Source organism: Lepidochelys olivacea (assembly GCF_965140295.1).
Source record: "Lepidochelys olivacea isolate rLepOli2 genome assembly, chromosome: 1".
Classification (NCBI taxonomy): domain Eukaryota; kingdom Metazoa; phylum Chordata; order Testudines; family Cheloniidae; genus Lepidochelys; species Lepidochelys olivacea.
In genome coordinates, this window is record NC_140411.1 from 237,976,480 (window position 1) to 237,995,544 (window position 19,065).

Below are 19,065 nucleotides of genomic sequence, written 5' to 3' on the forward strand. Positions count from 1 at the left end.
GTGATATCACTTGCCACCAGCATAAAATATGCTGAGGTGTTACATTGGAGCACAAGTTGACATTCTAATGAGACTGCCTGTCATGAAATCAGTTTTAAATAATGTGTTGAATGCCCTTGTTAAACTAGGTATTGGGGAGCAGTTAGCGCATTTTGCAACAATTGAGGGAATTTTGTAAACATGATTTAGAGGTCATCTTTAACATTGTTATGATTTGAGATTGTTTGATGAAGAGAATATTAATCCATTTCCCTGTATTGTAATGTTTCATCATAGTTTACTAATTTCTCTTTTCACAGTTTAGGAAGAGCAGTCTTCTAGTGGGAATTCTAGGATGCAGTACTATCTTTCATCTCTAACTGACACTTTGCAGAACTGTTCCTGAGCTCTTCACAGACAAGGACATTAATCTCTTGTTATGGATTGGTGAACATATTACCCACCAAAAATAAATTAACAGTAAAATTTTTCTTTCTACTGAAGTACAGTTTTTTAAAAATGTGAAAAGTGAGAATATTACATAGCTTTGGTTCTTGATGTTCATAGAAGAATTATAACATCAGATCTCATTCAAATCATTCTCTCATCATTTAGAGCTTCATTGACTCCAGGACTGCAAGCATTTGTTGACCGTCTTTATATTATATCTGATTAATTTAAAAACTGAAACAAATAGTTGTGGGGTATGACGGTTAACTTCTTCAGAGCAAACCATTTTAAAAAAAAATTAATACCATGAAAAATAGATAGGTAGAAATGTTATTTAAATTGACGACTGCAAATGTAATTTTTTTGCTCTCTTTATTTTTACTTTTAGTGCAGAGAAAAAAACAGATGTCATTTGAAGGATTTTTAAGATACATGAACTCAAAAGACTGTTTGATATTTAAAAGAGACCACACAATTGTTTACCAAAATATGAGCTACCCATTACGTGATTATTTTATTTCGTCTTCGCATAACACCTACCTCATATCTGACCAACTAATAGGGCCAAGTCACCTTTGGGGTTATTCAAGGTATTGAAATGCTTTTTTTGAATTGTAATCAAATTACTTTACAAAGTGGCTAAACTACAATTTATTGAGTCTTTCACAAATGTGTGTTTAGTAATAAGGAATAAAAGATTCTATTTAAAACAATGATGAAAACTAGAATAATATGATTTGAATTTGACCGAGTGAAATTTTATTTGGTGTGTACACATTTTGGTATATTTGCCACCCCCTCTGTCTACACTCTAAAAACTATCCAAACCAAAGTTTTTCATTGGCTTCACATATACTACTGTCCCTTGCAGCAAATAAAGACATCTGCAGGACATTGTTCTGTATGTTACTACATTGCAGTGTTTAATCTCCACATCAGTGAAAATATATAATTAATCTTCCATTAATTCAAACAAATATGCGATCAAATTCTGGATGCAGCTGAGGTGGTGAGTGGACCATCTCTATGCTGGTCTACGTCTTGGTGTACACAGGAAGAACAGTTCTAATCTACACCAGCTGGTTATGGTACCCAAATGAGCCATTCACCAGCTAGAGATTGACAGGATGCTCTGACCATGCCTCCTCACCATCTCCCAAGCTGGAGTCTGGATGGGAGTGCAGAAGCCAGGTACATTGGCTGGGGACTCCAGCATGCCCAGTGTGGGTGTATGTGAGTATGCATGCATGCATGTGTGCTTATGAAAGGGAATGTAGTGGGCACAGTAAAGTAGGGAAAATATATGCACATGCGGGGGAATGGAGAGGAGAGGAGAGGAGAGGAGTGGAGAGATTTAGGTTGAGAGGGTATGCTGGGGAATGTGGGAGATGCAGGAGGAAGGAAAATATGGGGTGAATGAGCACAGGGAGTGTGGAGGAAGGAAGAAGCTGGAATTTGTTTTGTAATTGTGCAGGGGAATGCGGTGGGTTCAGAAAGAAGAGAAAACTGGAATGAGGAGAAGAGAAGGAAGGGGGAAATTGGGGGTTGTAAAGCAGAATGTAGGGAGACAGGAATTTGGAAGACAGGAGTCCAACACTCCAGTTTCTTTGCACTGCTCTGGTGAAACAAAGCTGCTGTAAACATAACTTAGCTGACCAATTTTCTTGGGCTGCTTTGCACAGCTCCAGAATGGGGTAAGCAATCAGAACATACCTGTGATTCTGGATCTAAAAGTTAAATGTTAAAAAACTATTTAAGCTACATAACTTCAAATCATTAGAAATATCACATGACAGCATTTTCTTTCAGTTTCTTACCTTGTGTTCATGTATGAATTTTTATTTAAATTAAATAAGGAAATTCCTAGACAAAAATCACATTAAGATGGAGTTAAGTTTGAGAAGACTTGTCAGTACTTTACAGTAAAATACATTACATGGATGGTATGATTATCCCCAAATCAAAGATTATAAACCAAAGAAATTCAGATTTATGGTTAAACTTAAAAGAAATCCAGACATATTAAGATATGGAAATGCACATTTAGGGCACCCAAACAACCTTTACTCTCCGTTGCAGTAAAACTATGAAGGGACAAAAATCTGATGTGTTTACAAATTAGTTTAATCTAATCTAGACCGCAGAATCTAAAATGCCTTAATCAGAATCATATGGTTATTGCATGGCATGCTATAGACTATGGTCCTGCCTCTCTTCCCTTTGTGGTGTGCTGTGCATCCTTGGGAAAGTTGGGAGGAAGCAGTCTCTGAACTCCTCAGCATGCAGGTACTGTAACACTGCCTGGCGCTTTGCACAGAGGTAGGGGAAGGCCTCCTTATGCCCTCCTCATCTGTGTAAAGACTAGACATATTCTGGCCCATTGTAAGCTTTATTAGTGATGTTTTTATACTTTGAGTTAATAACTTAGCTGGAGTTTATTCAAATATAAAATCCTAACATAAATAGAACTTCAAACATTTCCAATTTTAGGCAGATAGCCATTGTTCAAGAAAATATTTCACTTAAACTAAAACATTGGCTATATTTTTATCTGTTAAGGGTTCATATTCATAGAATCTATTTTTTCCCCAAGAGGCTCTGATAAGGCTTATTATAAGCCCAAGGTAGATAAGAGAAAATATACATCAACTTTATATCCATATCATTCTGTAGGAATTTTCTTTTATGACAGTTTAGGTATGTTAATATTTTTGTAGTTACTCAGATTATGCTATTTGTAATCAGAAATGCAAGAAAAATGCTTTTGAACATGGTATCTCCTTTTTAGATTGTTATTTTTTTCTTCTTGTTTTTAAAGTGCTCTGATGAAAGGATGTCGTTGTTTGGAAATTGATTGCTGGGATGGACCGCAAAATGAGCCCATTGTGTATCATGGTCACACTTTAACAAGCAAAATTACATTTAGAACTGTCATCGAGGTGATAGATAAGTATGCGTTTGCGGTATGTACATATATTTGTTGAAAAGTGATGAATGTTAATACACATAAGTGTTAACACACTTGTAATTTAGGGTGCTCTGGAAAAAATAAGATGGAATAGTGCTTGGGGTGATGGGTACTGTAGATAAAAGAATTCTACAGTATCTGATCTTAACTCTGTAGCATTTTAAATGAAAGGCAGTCTCATTTGGTTGATAATTCAATGTAATTTAAACTTTGTGGACTGAATCCGGAAGACCTTCCTCAGCATATTTAGGCAAAATTCTTATTTGAAGTCATTGAGAACTTAGCTTGAGCAAGGACTGAATATATACTGAGTAAGGATTTCAAGATCTGATGCAGTAAAGTTTCCTCTCTTTTTGTGTGTGTTTTTATGTCTTTGCTCAGACTTCTATGGAAAAAAATCTATCTTCTGTGGTGTTGAAGCTTAAAATATGGAGGGAACAAAAGTATTACACTGGAACGTTGTTTGAGTCTTATTGTATTTTAATTTCCTCTTAATTCTGATAATTTCCCGCCAGTTTTAAAACGAGCTCTGAAAAAAGTTATCATTTCTTATCAGTCAGTTGACCCATTAAAATGTTGTCCCTTCTGCCTATCTGTAGCAGAACAAGTGGAAGTTAAAGTTCTTTTGGTACTAACCCATTCTTCTATATTGCTGCATGGCAAAATTCCCAGTGAAGTCAAGTAAGGGCCCTTTATGACAAATCTTTGAGTTAGGTCAGTTTGGATTATATTTATTCTCTGTGTATGTGTGTGTGTGTGTGTATACCTACAGAATATACATACACACTGAAAATAAATATAATCCAAACTGACCTAACTCCAAGCATGTTAGTTTGGGTGTGTATACATACACACCCACACCTATTGCCTTTTCAAAGCTAACTGGACTAATGTCCGTAAAGAACTTAGTAGGTCTCTGATTTTTAAAATGTGTTTAATACAAAATTATGTCCTTTCACTGCTATACATATTTTATGAGTTGTTTAATTTTTGCCAAAATACAGAAGCTTATATATTACTGCAAAGCATCTATCTGCCGCCCCAACCAGGAAAACCAAGAAGTCTGCTGCTTGCCAGGAGCTAGGATTCACGATGTGACAGAGAGACTGCCGAGACTCATCAAGCCCTTGGATTGCTATCCCTTCCTGCTTCTCCACGTGGGCACCTATGATACTGCCAAGAATGACCCTGAGCGGATCACTGCAGACTACGTGGCTCTGGGAAGAAGGATAAAGGAGTTTGAGGCACAAGTGGTGTTCTCCTCCATCCTCCCCCTGGAAGGAAAAGGCCTGGGTAGAGACCGTTGAATCGTGGAAGTCAACGAATGGCTACGCAGGTGGTGTCGGAGAGAAGGCTTTGGATTCTTTGACCATGGGATGGTGTTCCAAGAAGGAGGAGTGCTCCACCTAACGAAGAGAGGGAAGAGCATCTTCACAAGCAGGCTGGCTAACCTAGTGAGGAGGGCTTTAAACTAGGTTCACTGGGGGAAGGAGACCAAAGCCCTAAGGTAAGTGGGGATGTGGGATACTGGGAGGAAGCACGAGCAGGCGAGCGCGAGAGGGGAGGGCTCCTGCCTCATACTAAGAAAGCAGGACACACAGCAAGTTATCTCAAGTGCCTATACACAAATGCACGAAGCCTGGGAAACAAGCAGGGAGAACTGGAAGTCCTGGCACAGTCAAGGAATTATGATGTGATTGGAATAACAGAGACTTGGTGGGATAACTCACATGACTGGAGTACTGTCATGGATGGATATAAACTGTTCAGGAAGGACAGGCAGGGCAGAAAAGGTGGGGGAGTTGCATTGTAGGCAAGGGAGCAGTAGGACTGTTCAGAGCTCTGGTATGAAACTGCAGAAAAACCTGAGAGTCTTTGGATTAAGTTTAGAAGTGTGAGCAACAAGGGTGATGTCGTGGTGGGAGTCTGCTGTAGACCACCGGACCAGGGGGATGTGGTGGATGAAGCTTCCTTCCGGCAACTAATGGAAGTTACTAGATTGCAGGCCCTGGTTCTCATGGGAGACTTCAATCACCCTGATATCTGCTGGGAGAGTAATATAGCGGTGCACAGACAATCCAGGAAGTTTTTGGAAAGTGTAGGGGACAATTTCCTGGTGCAAGTGCTGGAGGAACCAACTAGGGGCAGAGCTCTTCTTGACCTGCTGCTCAGAAACTGGGAAGAATTAGTAGGGGGAAGCAAACGTGGATGGGAACCTGGGAGGCAGGGACCATGAGATGGTCGAGTTCAGGATCCTGACACAGGGAAGAAAGGAGAGCAGCAGAATACGGACCCTGGACCCTGGACTTCAGAAAAGCAGACTTTGACATTGGCCATTATCTTTGAAAACTCATGGCGATCAGAGGAGGTCCCGGACGACTGGAAAAAGGCTAATGTAGTGCCCATCTTTAAAAAAGCGAAGAAGGAGGATCCTGGGAACTACAGGCCAGGATGTACAGGGAACTGATGGGCAGGATCCCCTGGGAGAATAACATGAGGGGGAAGGGAGTCCAGGAGAGCTGGCTGTATTTTAAAGAATCCTTATTGAGGTTACAGGGACAAACCATCCCAATGTGTAGAAAGAATAGTAAATATGGCAGGAGACCAGCTTGGCTTAACAGTCAAATCCTTGCTGATCTTAATCACAAAAAAGACGCTTACAAGAAATGGAAGATTGGACAAATGACCAGGGAAGAGTATAAAAATATTGTTCGGGCATGCAGGAGTGAAATCAGGAAGGCCAAATCACACCTGGAATTGCAGCTAGCAAGAGACGTTAAGAGTAGCAAGAAGGGTTTCTTCAGGTATATTAGCAACAAGAAGAAAGTCAAGGAAAATGTGGGCCGCTTACTGAAAGAGGGAGGCAATCTAGTGACAGAGGATGTGGAAAAAGCGATTGTACTTTTTTGCCTCTGTCTTCACAAACAAGGTCAGCTCCCAGACTACTGCACTGGGCAGCACAGCATGGGGAGGAGGTGACCAGCCCTCTGTGGAGAAAGAAGTGGTTCGGGACTATTTAGAAAAGCTGGACGAGCACAAGTCCATGGGGCCGGATGCGCTGCATCCGAGAGTGCTAAAGGAGTTGGCGGATATGATTGCAGAGCCATTGGCCATTATCTTTGAAAACTCATGGCGATCGGGGGAGGTCCCGGACGACTGGAAAAAGGCTAATGTAGTGCCCATCTTTAAAAAAGCGAAGAAGGAGGATCCTGGGAACTACAGGCCAGTCAGCCTCACCTCAGTCCCTGGAAGAATCATGGAGCAGGTCCTCAAGGAATTAATTCTGAAGCACTTAGAGGAGAGGAAAGTGATCAGGAACAGTCAGCATGGATTCACCAAGGGCAAGTCATGCCTGACTAATCTAATTGCCTTCTATGATGAGATAACTGTCTCTGTGGATGAGGGGAAAGCAGTGGATGTATTGTTTCTTGACTTTAGCAAAGCTTTTGACATGGTCTCCCACAGTATTCTTGCCAGCAAGTTAAAGAAGTATGGGCTGGATGAATGGTCTATAAGGTGGATACAAAGCTGGCTCAACGGGTTGTGATCAATGGCTTCATGTCTAGCTGGCAGCTGGTATCAAGTGGAGTGCCCCAAGGGTTGGTCCTCGGGCCGGTTTTGTTCAATATCTTCATTAATGATCTGGAGGATTGCACCCTCAGCAAGTTTGCAGATGACACTAAACTGGGAGGAGAGGTAGGTACATTGGAGGGTAGGGATAGGATACAGAGGGCACTAGACAAATTAGAGGATTGGGCCAAAAGAAATCTGATGAGGTTCAACAAGGACAAGTGCAGAGTCCTGCACTTAGGATGGAAGAATCCCATGCACCGCTATAGATTAGGGACTGAACAGCTAGGCAGCAATTCTCCAGAAAAGGACCTAGGGGTTACAGTGGACGAGAAGCTAGATATGAGTCAGCAGTGTGCCCTTGTTGCCAAGAAGGCCAATGGCATTTTGGGATGTATAAGTAGGGGCATAGCCAGCAGATCGAGGGACGTGATTGTTCCCCTCTATTCAACATTGATGAGGCTTCATCTGGAGTACTGTGTCCAGTTTGGGGCCCCACACTACAAGAAAGATGTGGAAAAATTGGAGAGAGTCCACCGGAGGGCAACAAAAATGATTAGGGGACTGGAACACATGACTTATGAGGAGAGGCTGAGGGAACTGGGATTGTTTAGTCTGCGGAAGAGAAGAATGAGGGGGGATTTGATAGCTGCTTTCAACTACCTGAAAAGGGGTTCCAAAGAGGATGTATCTAGACTGTTCTCAGTGGTAGCAGATGACAGAACAAGGAGTAATGGTCTCAAGTTGCAGTGGGGGAGGTTTAGGTTGGATATTACGAAAAACTTTTTCACTAGGAGGGTGGTGAAACACTGGAATGAGTTACCTAGGGAGATGGTGGAATCTCCTTCCTTAGAAGTTTTTAAGATGTAGGCTTGACAAATCTCTGGCTGGGATGATTTAGTTGGGGATTGGTCCTGCTTTGAGGAGGGGGTTGGACAAGATGACCTCCTGAGGTCCCTTCCAACCCTGATATTCTATGATTCTATGAAAGTAGATCTCACTTAATAGGAGCAAGTTAGTTGCCATCAGATGAGAGAATGGTTTCTGCATTCCATGTGGTGATCTTTGTTATGATGCTGTCCATCAATTTCAGCAGATTTATCATTCTGCCTTGCTTGTGTCTGAGCTTTCTGATGAGTAAGGAATGAGTAAAAAGTGCTGCAGTGGGCAGTATAACAGGACTGAAAACTCTGCAGTACATAAAATGTCAGCCCATAATCAGATTATCAGAATGCAATGCCATCTGACAATATTTAACCGACAGTTTCAACTTGAAATCTAGACAGTTTAAAAAAACATAAGTTAAAAGTAATGTCTTGAACCACACCTTCTCCTGCGTCCTCATGTCAATTATTGTGGTTCTGATCGCAGTTTCCCATTTTTTAACAATATTTTTCTCTTCCTCCTTGGTTTGTAAAAAACCCACACAATCAAAGTGGGAAACTGATTAAACACAAAATGATGTCAAATAAAGAAAGAAAAACTGAACAAATAGAGAAATATTTTTTACTCTAGTCTCTTTCAGTTATAGTAACCATAGGTGTTACATTTAACATCATTTGTTTAATTTTTTTCAAACAGAATATGATTTTTATTTCTTTAAAAGATAATAGCTATGATTAAAAGATGTCAGATACCAATGATTGGGCCAGATTAAGATTCTTTTTAGACTGCAGGGACCTGGAAATAGCAGTTTATGATGTTTTCCTTGTATTTCTTTTCCCTTGTTTCTCATTACTAAGACTATTTGCATCCAAACAGGATCATTAGTTCTAAGCAATTCATCCATTCCTCTTCACTTTAAGTAATAATTATCTACCAGCATGCCCTAATAATTCCCAGAGCAACTTGTGATATTACTTGCCGGTCACAAGAGAATGATTTTTAGGTGGGTAGTGACTATTAGCCCTAAAGAAATGAAGAATATTTTTCTACAAAATATGCTGGAATGAAGGAATAAGTTGTATAGAAAATATAGCACTGAAATAAACTGATGTCTAAATTGAATGTTGATGTTTTTAGATGTCAGCAGCTTTTAAAACCTCTGCTGAATTTAACCTAAATAATTTTCCATGCTTTAGTATATTTCTTGGGTATTTTTTTTTTCTGGTTCACATCATCACTATTTGCTTCTCAATATTCTAATCTGTTGAGAGGCTCTGTGGCAGCGACAGGCAGTAGCCAGTGTGTTGCTGTTTTGGCAGCTCCTGAATTTATTTGGCTGAATTTCTTTGCCATTATATGTGTGGTGAATATTGTTTCCTGCACCTACCATCTCTTAGATTCTTAGTTGATTTAATAGCTCTTTTCTCTTTTCTTGCTCCACACCCAGCATTAATAGGCATATAATAAAACTCTGGTAAACTTGGTTGTCGGCTACTAACCACTGGAGAAATAAACTTCAGTATGCCCTGTTTTCCAAGATCAGAGCATAGACATTCAAGATTTCCCAGTTAAAGTACTGTGACCAGGTTAACTGATCTTTATTTGGCTTCCCTTGTCAAAGTCTTTCTTCTGTTTATGTCTACATTTAAAGCTATCCCCATTTCTAATGGTCCTTATGTTTTTGGATTTTGTTTCTGATATTAACTTTGAACTTGAAAATTACTCTTCTAGATTCCAGTTTTACTTTTCCTCTTCCATAAATATTACTGAGCTCGATGATGCTGTGTTATTAATCTGGAATAACTAATAATATTATTTTGAATATTTTAAAATTAATGAAAGTACAAATACCCATATGCTTTTTTGTAAGATATATTGTGCATCTAGTAGTTCTGTTTTTAATTATTAATTATTATGGCCTTGAAATTGTATTTTTAGGTGTCTGACTATCCTGTTGTACTGTCTTTGGAGAATCACTGCAGCCCTAAGCAACAGGAAGTAATGGCAGACTATTTAGAAACTATTCTAGGTGACAAACTTCTTACTACAATAATTGGTGATACGTTTCCTACAGATCTACCTTCCCCTGAGGTAACAACATTAATTTTCTCTCTGTGAAAGATTAGAAAAAAATTCTAGTTTTCTGCAGTTGTTGTGATAACCTCCTGAGGCATTTTTGAAACTATCACATTTAGTGTTTAAAACATCTTTGTGCTTCAGATGGTAAAACAGAATTAATTACGCATCATAGAAATAATAAAAAATAAAATAAATAGAAACCAAATCATGCAGGTTGATATGCGCTTGTTAGGAAAATGGTGTTTCATATAACAACTTGAAATGTATAGATGGAAAAGCATAGTAATCCAGTATTTTGCAAAGTCTTGGATCTTCCGGTTCATAAAATCATGATTTAACATTTTCCTTAGGCTTTGAACACATTCAGTCTTTTATTTTATATGCAAATGTAGATAGTTAAAACTTGTTGCTAACAGTTTGTTTTAAAAATTCAGACATGACAGGCAGCTGCCGTAATGTGCCGCATTATTATCATTACTTGTATTATGGAAGCACCTACAGGTGCTAGCCAAGATCAAGGCCCTATTGTGCTAGGCGCTGTATAAAACACATAGGGCCAGATTGTGAAGCCCATACTCACATTGATATATCATGAGTATTTCCACTGAAATCAATGAGACTTCTTGTTAAGTAAATTACAATTCAATATGAGTAAGGATATGACAATCTGGCCCATAGTAAGAAACAGTCCCTTCCCTGAAGAGTTTACAATCTAAATAGACAAGGCAGACAATGAGAGAAAGGGAGTGTTACTATGCCCGTTTTACATATTGGGAATATATGCACAGAGAGATTAAGTGATTTGTCCAAATTTATACGAGAAATCTGTGCTACAGCCAGGAACTGAATACCTCTTGACTCTGAGCCCAGTGCCTTAACCACAAAACCATTCTCAGTGTGCTTGACCTCCGGCAATGTTTGTCAACTGGTGGATTGTGACATCTAGGGTGGGTCACAAAACACAACTGGGGGGAGGAGGAAGGGTCACAAGGCACTGAAAATTTTATTGTGCTCTCAAGCACAGACTTTCTTGCTCCTCTACTCCCTGCGCACCCTTGCCATTTGAGATCAAGTATTATCTGCTAATCTCTTGAAACAGAAACACACAAATAAATTATATAGGCTTATAATTTATGTTTTTTACTCTTATTTTTATAGGAAATGTAAGCGTGTGGTATAATTTTGTTACTTTTTACTTTAAATAGTGGGTCACCTACCTGAAAAGGTTGAGAATCACTGTCCTAAAGGATAAAAAAAAAAAGATTGCCACAGAGAAAGCAATTTTTGGTTGCAAAATAGTTTGCAAAGGTTTTCCAAAAAGAAAGAACATAGATATTATATATGCTTTTATAAACAATGTTATGGTAGGTATTTATTCAATAAATGTAAAACAATTAATAAATAAGCCAAAATGTTTATAGATTTGACCTTAGTATTTGCTGCAGGCTTACCATCATACTAATCTTGTCTGCATTTGATTTTGAACCTTTGAAAATCATGCCATAGGAAAAAAGCACAATTTACATGGGGTGATCTGGGCTGCCTCAGAGTCTCTCTATGAACAAGCTGCATTTATCAGTCTTGGTGGTGTCTAAGAATTCTATGTCCTCTGCAGCAAAAATTGAATCAATTAAAGGTCTGGTGACCAGATAGCAACTGTGAAAAAATGGGACTGGGGTGGGGGGTAATAGGTGCCTATATAAGAAAAAGTCCCCCAAAAAAGGGACTGTCCCTTTTAAAACGGGACACCTGGTCACCCTAATTAAAAGGGTCTGTAAAATAAAGAAGTCTATATTGAGTGCCCTCCATAGACTGATTACCTTGTGTTGTAGGGAGTTTTCTTTATTTTTCCAACTCTACAAAGCTACTCTCTAAATATGACATGATGGGGTTCCACATTTATTTTCTCAAGTGTTTCCTTATCAGCTATCTCAGTTTCCAGATAAAAAGATTCCCTCCCTCCCCAAAATGCTAGAATTTGCAGACTCAACCTTTGATTTAAGAGTCAACCTGAGTTCTTTCTTTTCTGTCCATCATCAAAAGTAGTAAAAAAATTTCATGTCAAATTAGGCCCCAAGTTTCTCCTTTGTAATCCCATTTTCTTCAAATTCTGTCCTCAGTGACACCTGAGCAATTCCAATGCCTGTAATTGGTTCACACAGATGGAACATAGTACATAATTCTGATGTACTGGTGAACACGTAGGAGTAAAATCAGCTCATTCTCATTTAGCTGGGTTGGTTCAGTGGAATTAAGTGTAAAAAGCAGTAAAAAGTTATTTTGTCACGAAACTCATTAGCTATGGCTCTGAATATGGACAGGGAGCAAATCTGCTGAATAATAAACTGCATTTTTAGACAGTTTCTTTTGAAACTGGAACTACCCTTTGGGCCTGTTCAAAAGCCTTTCCATTGGCTTCAATAGACATTGAATCATATTCTTTAAGGCTTTGAAACTACTTATCCAGGCTCCAACAAGCAATATAAATGCAGTATAATGTAAGTGGGCCAGATTCTCAGCTCCAGCTGGGGATGTGATCTGACCACAACCCCTCAATTTCAAATTACCTCAGTGGAGAATTACCTCAACTGGGGTAAAGCAATGTAGCTGGTTCCTACCCCAACTCCTTACCCACTCCCCTGTCTAGGTGTGTTGGGGAACTAGCTGGAGGACTGGAGCAGAGCTCTGTTCCATTATTCCAGCTCTCACCTGATGTCTGATCCTTAGGAATCCATAGCCAGCTGTTATAACTTAGAGGGTTATCATGGTAAAGGAGAGAACTTGGACAAGAGTTGTTAATTTGGATGATTGAGCAAAGGTACTTTTTTTCTACCATTACAGTCTTTCATTTTCTAAGGTATAAAATATTTATTTTAAATTAATTGTTTAAAATGTAGGGATAATTAAAATTTGTAATAACTGCTTTGATATGAATACTGGACTAAACACAATGGGAAAAAATCATCCTTGAAATGGCTTAGTTGGAGTCATTGGACTTATACTGGTGATGAGTTCCGTCCAATATACTTGACAATTAAGTTTGAAATGTTTTCTAAAGGTTCCCACTCCCCCATCAAATGGGTACTCACTCCTTTCCTTTCAGAATACTTTTCAGTTACTAGTACAGTTTAGAAATATTAATTGTTAAATTCAGAACACATGTGTGAATGTAGTTATCTTTATAGTTTTATTTACATACCGTATGGATTGGATGCTTTGAGTTCCATCCCCTTTCTTGTAAATACTCTGAATAACCCATCTATATTAATATGTAAACTTTCCTTTTTCATTTAATATTTTGTGAAAAAAAGAGAAAACTGTCAAGAAGAGTAATGTTGTTTGCAAGGAAACAGTTATGATGGTTTAGTTTGATCAGGTTACAGGGTCTTAAGATTTCTAAAGTTCTAATCAGCAAGGTCAATACATCAATATACATTTATTTCATCTAAAGTGTTAGCTATCTTCCTTCCTCCGTTAGCACTTCACATATTATGTAGTTTCTCAAATTCTTTTCTAGATATTGATTAAAAACTGTGCCTTATTCCAGTGATTCTCAGACTTTTTGTCTATTTCTGTCAAACTAAATGAGCTGGGTTCCCACTTCCATGTGTGCTAGAGACACTATTCATTTACATCAACTATTAATGAAATACTACAATATAAAAATACAATAATTCCTCGCTTAATGTTGTAGTTATGTTCCTGAAAAATGCTACTTTAAATGAAATGATGTTAAATGAATCCAATTTCCCCATAAGAATTGATGTAAATAGGGGGGCTTAGGTTCCAAGGAAATTTTTTTTTGCACACAAAAGTGTGGATAGATACATAGATAGATAGATGTGTATATATACACACACACATACATATACACGGTATACATTTTAAACAAACAATTTAATACTGTACACAGCAATGATGATTGTGAAGCGTTGTTGAGGTGGTGAAGTCAGAGGGTGGAAGAGGGTGGGATATTTCTCAGGGGATGCCTTACTGCTAAATGATGAACTAGCACTCACCTGAGCCCTCAAGGGTTAACACATTGTTGTTAATGTAGCCTACAAGGCAGCATGAATGGAGGGAGGGGAGACAGCATGGCAGAGAGAGACAGAGACACACACCGTGTGTGTGTGTGTGTGTGTGTGTGTGTGTGTGTGTGTGAAAGAGACAGAGATACACACCGTGTATGTGTGTGAGAGAGAGAGACACCCACACACAACACCCTGTGTGTGTGTGAGAGAGACGCACATTGCCCCTTTAAGTACACTGACCCCACTCTAAGTACACTGCCTTTTAAAGTAGATGAGCAAGTTGAGACAACAGCTGCTGCCAGCAAGCTCCCTCCATCCTGAGCCCTGTCATGCCCCCCCCTTCCCGTGGAGATGGGGTAAAGGAGCGGAGGGGAGGGGGCACTCTGACATTAGCCCCCCCACTTCCGCCCGCCTGCACAGTAGCAAGCAGGAGGCTCCCGAGAGCAGCTCCAAGGCAGAGGGCAGGAGCAGCACATGGCAGTGGAGGGAGGAACACCTGAACTGCCGGCAATTGGTAGCCTGCTGGGCTGCTGCTGCACAGGGAACTTAGGGGAGCGGAGAGCTGATAGTCGGGCTGCCGGTCCACCCTGGTTCCAAGCCCCCATCAACTGGCTCCAACCTGCTGCTCTTCCTGCAAGCTGTGGACAAAGCAGGCGGCTGCCAAACAACATTATAAGGGAGCGCTGCACAACTCTAAACGAGCATGTTCCCTAATTGATCGGCAACGTAACAAAAAAACGTTAACCGGGATGATGTTAAGTGAGGAGTTACTGTATGTAAATTACAATAGCCTTACTTTGGTATGTTTCAGTGACTGGATGAGCATGAGAGGGGCAGTTATTGGGGAGGAGAATGGAAATCTGGAGTGTTGGGGATTGTTTGGACATAGTGTCCTGGAGTGGCTTACGTAGCCTTCCTCTGCTTCCAAATACTTCCACAGTAGCGCCCATAAAACCTTTGACCCCCACCCTCTTTCATTTTGTCATCTTTACCTTCCTACTGTCAAGACACTGAGGCAGCCTACTGATGCTTCCTCCGCCTGACTCCACACCCAAGGATGACACATTGCAGCATGCTAGTTGCATGGGAAAGACCTCAGTTGGAGTTTAAGCAAGCATGCAGGAAATTTAGAAGAAGATTGCATGCAGTGATTTGCATTTTCTTATTTCTGAGATTGTAAATAGAAAAATAAGACTTCCCAAACACTGTTTAGGCCCCGCCATTGTGGTCAGACTGAATAGTTAGCCTGCCTTACTCCACTGTGCGGGGCTTGATTTCATTGTTGATGAAGAGAGTTCCAATGTTTAAAAATCAGTATACAGACCCAAAGCAAAGTTAACAGCAGGCTCTTGTGTGGTAGAGCTCTCTTCTATTACATATGTTTCTCTTTGGTGTTATTGATACAGAAGAACAACTGTTTATGAATTGGCAAATGATGATTGTAATTGAGTTTGGAAAAGAGAGAATGAAAAAAGCATTTAATGTTTTGTGTCTTATTTAATTTACACAGATACTAGATGACACTTCAGTTTTTATTAGAACCATTATTCCCATCTGCTCATATTGAGAGGGCGGAGTGCTGGGAGCTTTTTGAGGAGCAATGACTAGTCCCTGGCTCAAGAAGATGTCTATTAAACTGTGGTAATTTTGTTGATCATTGCCTTGGCTCTAATATCCTTTTTTAGGAAACATTAATGGAAAGATTGTACAGAAATACCTCTGATAATATCCGGAGATGTCACTCTTTTTTGATCCCTGTTGTTTTGATTTTAGATCAGAGTATGGTATGAAGACTTAATGGTTGATGGAAATCTTTTAGTGATGGAAATATTAAGCATCCATGCTGATTTTGTGTAGATCACTCAGCAGGCAATAGTTGTTATTGACATCTTTACAGACCCTAGCAAGGGCAGACTGAGTAATATTAGATTGGCTCTATTCTTCTCCTGGAGATGGCCTAGAGCAGTGGTTCCCAAACTTGTTCTGCCACTTGTGCAGGGAAAGCCCCTGGCGGGCCGGGCCGGTTTGTTTACCTGCCGCATCCGCAGGTTCGGCCGATCGCGGCTCCCAGTGGCCGTGGTTCACTGCTCCAGGCCAATGGGAGCTGCTGGAAACGGCACGGACTGAGGAACGTACTGGCCGCTGCTTCCAGCAGCTCCCACTGGACTGGAGCAGTGAACTGCAGCCACTGGCAGCCGCGATGGGCCGAACCTGTGGATGCAGCAGGTAAACAAACCAGCCCGACCCGCCAGGGGCTTTCCCTGCACAAGCGGCGGAACAAGTTTGGGAACCACTGACCTAGAGAGTAGAACTAGGGAATGTTCATCTATTTCAACAACTCTCTACTGCTGGGTACTACTGCAATCTGTTCTTACTACCTCCTCTGCCTTCCCCCCAAAAAAACCTTAGTATATTCGGCATTTTAGGAGATAGTAAGATGTTTTTGGCTACAATATCAGCCATATTGCAACAATACTCAGCTGTACACCTTTATTTCATTGACCCAGAAAGATATGCCAATTCATCTTTCCTAGTATCTAGCTGAGGTTGGGACTTGAATGTCAGGCACAGAATGAGGAGAAGGAGGAGCATAGTCATTGCCTGTTGCCATGGCAGCAGCCACTCAGGAATGAGTTTGCCACTGCTGACCAACCTTGCAATAGGAACAAAATGCTAGAAGTAGGAACATTCACAGTAGGCTTATTTTCCTTGATTTTTTAGAACTCTACAAATGCAGTAAAAGTAAATTTGCAGAGAATGTTTCCAGTATATTCATATGTGTGTCCTTTCCTCCTTGAAATCTAGATACAAGTATGGTAAAAACAAGATAAAAATCATGGCACTGTTTCCCAGGAGCTTTGATTAAAATAAGTCTCTCTCTCTCTCTCTCTTTCTCCAGTTCCAGTTGGTACATAAGTACAATTAAAAATGGTACCACTGGGAATATGTCTGATATAATCTCCTGAAAAAACCTTCCATAGTTTATCTCCTGTGCATTCTAACAAAGACATTAGCTAAAAGATACATGGAGATCTTAACCATTTCCCCCTATTATTATGGAAATCTGCTTCATAATAAAGATATACGGATTGTGAAAAGGTTACTGCCCTGAGCAGTCTCCCTTTCTTTCTCAGCAATCTCTTAACATTTCGCTGGTCCAGCTCCAGTTGAACTGACCACAAACATCTTTCAGAATAAAGTGATCTCAAACACAAAACCTTAATATCGAAAGTCCTTCCTTCTGGTGTTTCCTGGATGGGGTTGGGTAGTGGTTTTCCATCCCTCTTCCACAGCCTGGAAAGGAGATGCTGCATCACCCCTTTTCCTTTGAGGAGGAGGAGGGTGTTGTAAGAGAACTGGATTTGACATAACTCGCAGCCATCTTGTGCACTTAGCCCCCCATAAGCTGGAAGCGAGGACACCACATAGGAATAATTTGGCCTTGCCTTGGCAGACAGAACAAAAACAACTGCAAGCTGCAGTTCTACTGACTGGGATAGATAAAGTGAACGGACAGATTCATGAGGAGGGGAAATGTGGAAAACTGACCTTGATTCTGGTTGTCTGTGTTTGTAAGTTTTTTTTGATGAAGCTGCTTTGCCGATAAGGAGAATAATGAATCGTTATTGGGTCTTGCTAGGGAAATTGTTAGCCTATTAGGGGCTATTATGAGTAAAATGCTTTGTCCGGAGAAAATCTATAGAGTTTAGTTAGAAAATGTGCTTTGGAGCAGTCCAAAGAAGCTTTTTTTGGGAGCAAGGACCTGGCACCTAAACTTCCCAGCAGCTGGACAGAAGAGGGGCCCCTGGAAGGCTGGTTGCTGATTCCTCAAAATCATTTCAGACTTTAGGTAAATATACATGTTTGGATTGCTGTAATCCTACTGATACAGCATATGTGTGTGTGTGCTTAAGACCTAATAAAAAAAGCGGTTTTAGGTAAAAGCACACTTGTTTGTGCCAATCACTTATTAGACAGAGGAGCTGTGGCCCCATTAATTTATCCCTGAGACTGCCTTGAGAGAAACCAGTTAAGTTAGCATTGCTTTGGGTTCTGAAAACCCTGGGTAACGAGGGTTGCCAGTCCACTGGCAAACAGACCCTCTCTGTTTATTTTCTATTTCACAGTGAGAACAGGGAATCTTTTGTCTTCCTTTCCCAAGGTGTCTCTTGATTGGTTTATTGATTGATTGTATTGTAAAGATCCCTTGGAAGCAGAGGATTTCTTCTCTTTTTTTAAACAAAAGGCAGTATACTAGGTTAAAAATCTAGGGATATGCAAGAAGATTTTCAAAACCAAAGAAATATTCACATTCCTCCTTCCCCTCCTCTCAGTCCTCTTTTACAGCTCCAGGATTTGTCTTCCATCTTTCTGTGATCTGACTTTTGACCTTTCTGAAACTGTGACAATCAGGAAGGCAGTATCTTATCTTTACCAGCGTGCCTGGGAATTTGTGCTGAGTCTTGTGGTACTTTAGTTGTTCTGGCATGCATCATACTTTGGGCCCAACATCACCTGAATTAAAGTACATTTTACTGACAGGAGCTATTTTTGCTGATTTAGTTATTTAAATAATGTGTTCTAATCTATTGTGTTTGGAGATTTAAATTAGTGCTAGTCTCAACATCCCTCCAGCACATAATAGGCAAGAATTTTGTTGTGTGGCAAATAATCTTGTTGATGAATGCTAAGTATTATGGAGTAAATTGCAGAAAAGTAGTGTCAACTGGCTTTTTGTTTAATGTGCACAGAATTAATGGCACATATCCTGTGTTAGAGGGCTTATTTCTTCACCTGCTCACTTCCCTGGTCCTTTTCGTATGAACAGAGAGCAACAATACCCAAAGTCAAAAAGTGCAAAAATACAATGTTTATTGGGGTGAACTTCCAGCCAGGAATGATTCCAATTTCCTTCCTTAGTGTTCCCCCTCCCAGCTCTGACACCACAGAACCTTGCCTGTGTCCCTGTTCCCATTCTCTGTTCCCATTCCCCCCCTTAGTGAAACATAATTCCAATTCCCCCACCCCCATTCCCTGTTCCAATCCCCCCCTTACTTCCTGATTGACTCCAGACTATATACTAAAACTTGAGTTCTGCTTAGC

At 40.1% G+C, this 19,065-nt stretch overlaps 1 protein-coding gene across 1 annotated transcript in view; it reads left to right on the forward strand.

Annotated features, from left to right (window-relative positions):
- PLCZ1 (phospholipase C zeta 1) overlaps positions 1-19,065 on the forward strand; it is a 119,664-nt gene that overhangs the window by 36,122 nt on the left and 64,477 nt on the right. Inside the window, exons 4-6 of the mRNA XM_084617412.1 lie at positions 818-1,019; positions 3,248-3,392; positions 9,791-9,943. Of these exons, the coding sequence (XP_084473538.1) occupies positions 818-1,019; positions 3,248-3,392; positions 9,791-9,943 (500 nt within the window). The remainder of the gene's footprint in view (positions 1-817; positions 1,020-3,247; positions 3,393-9,790; positions 9,944-19,065) is intronic.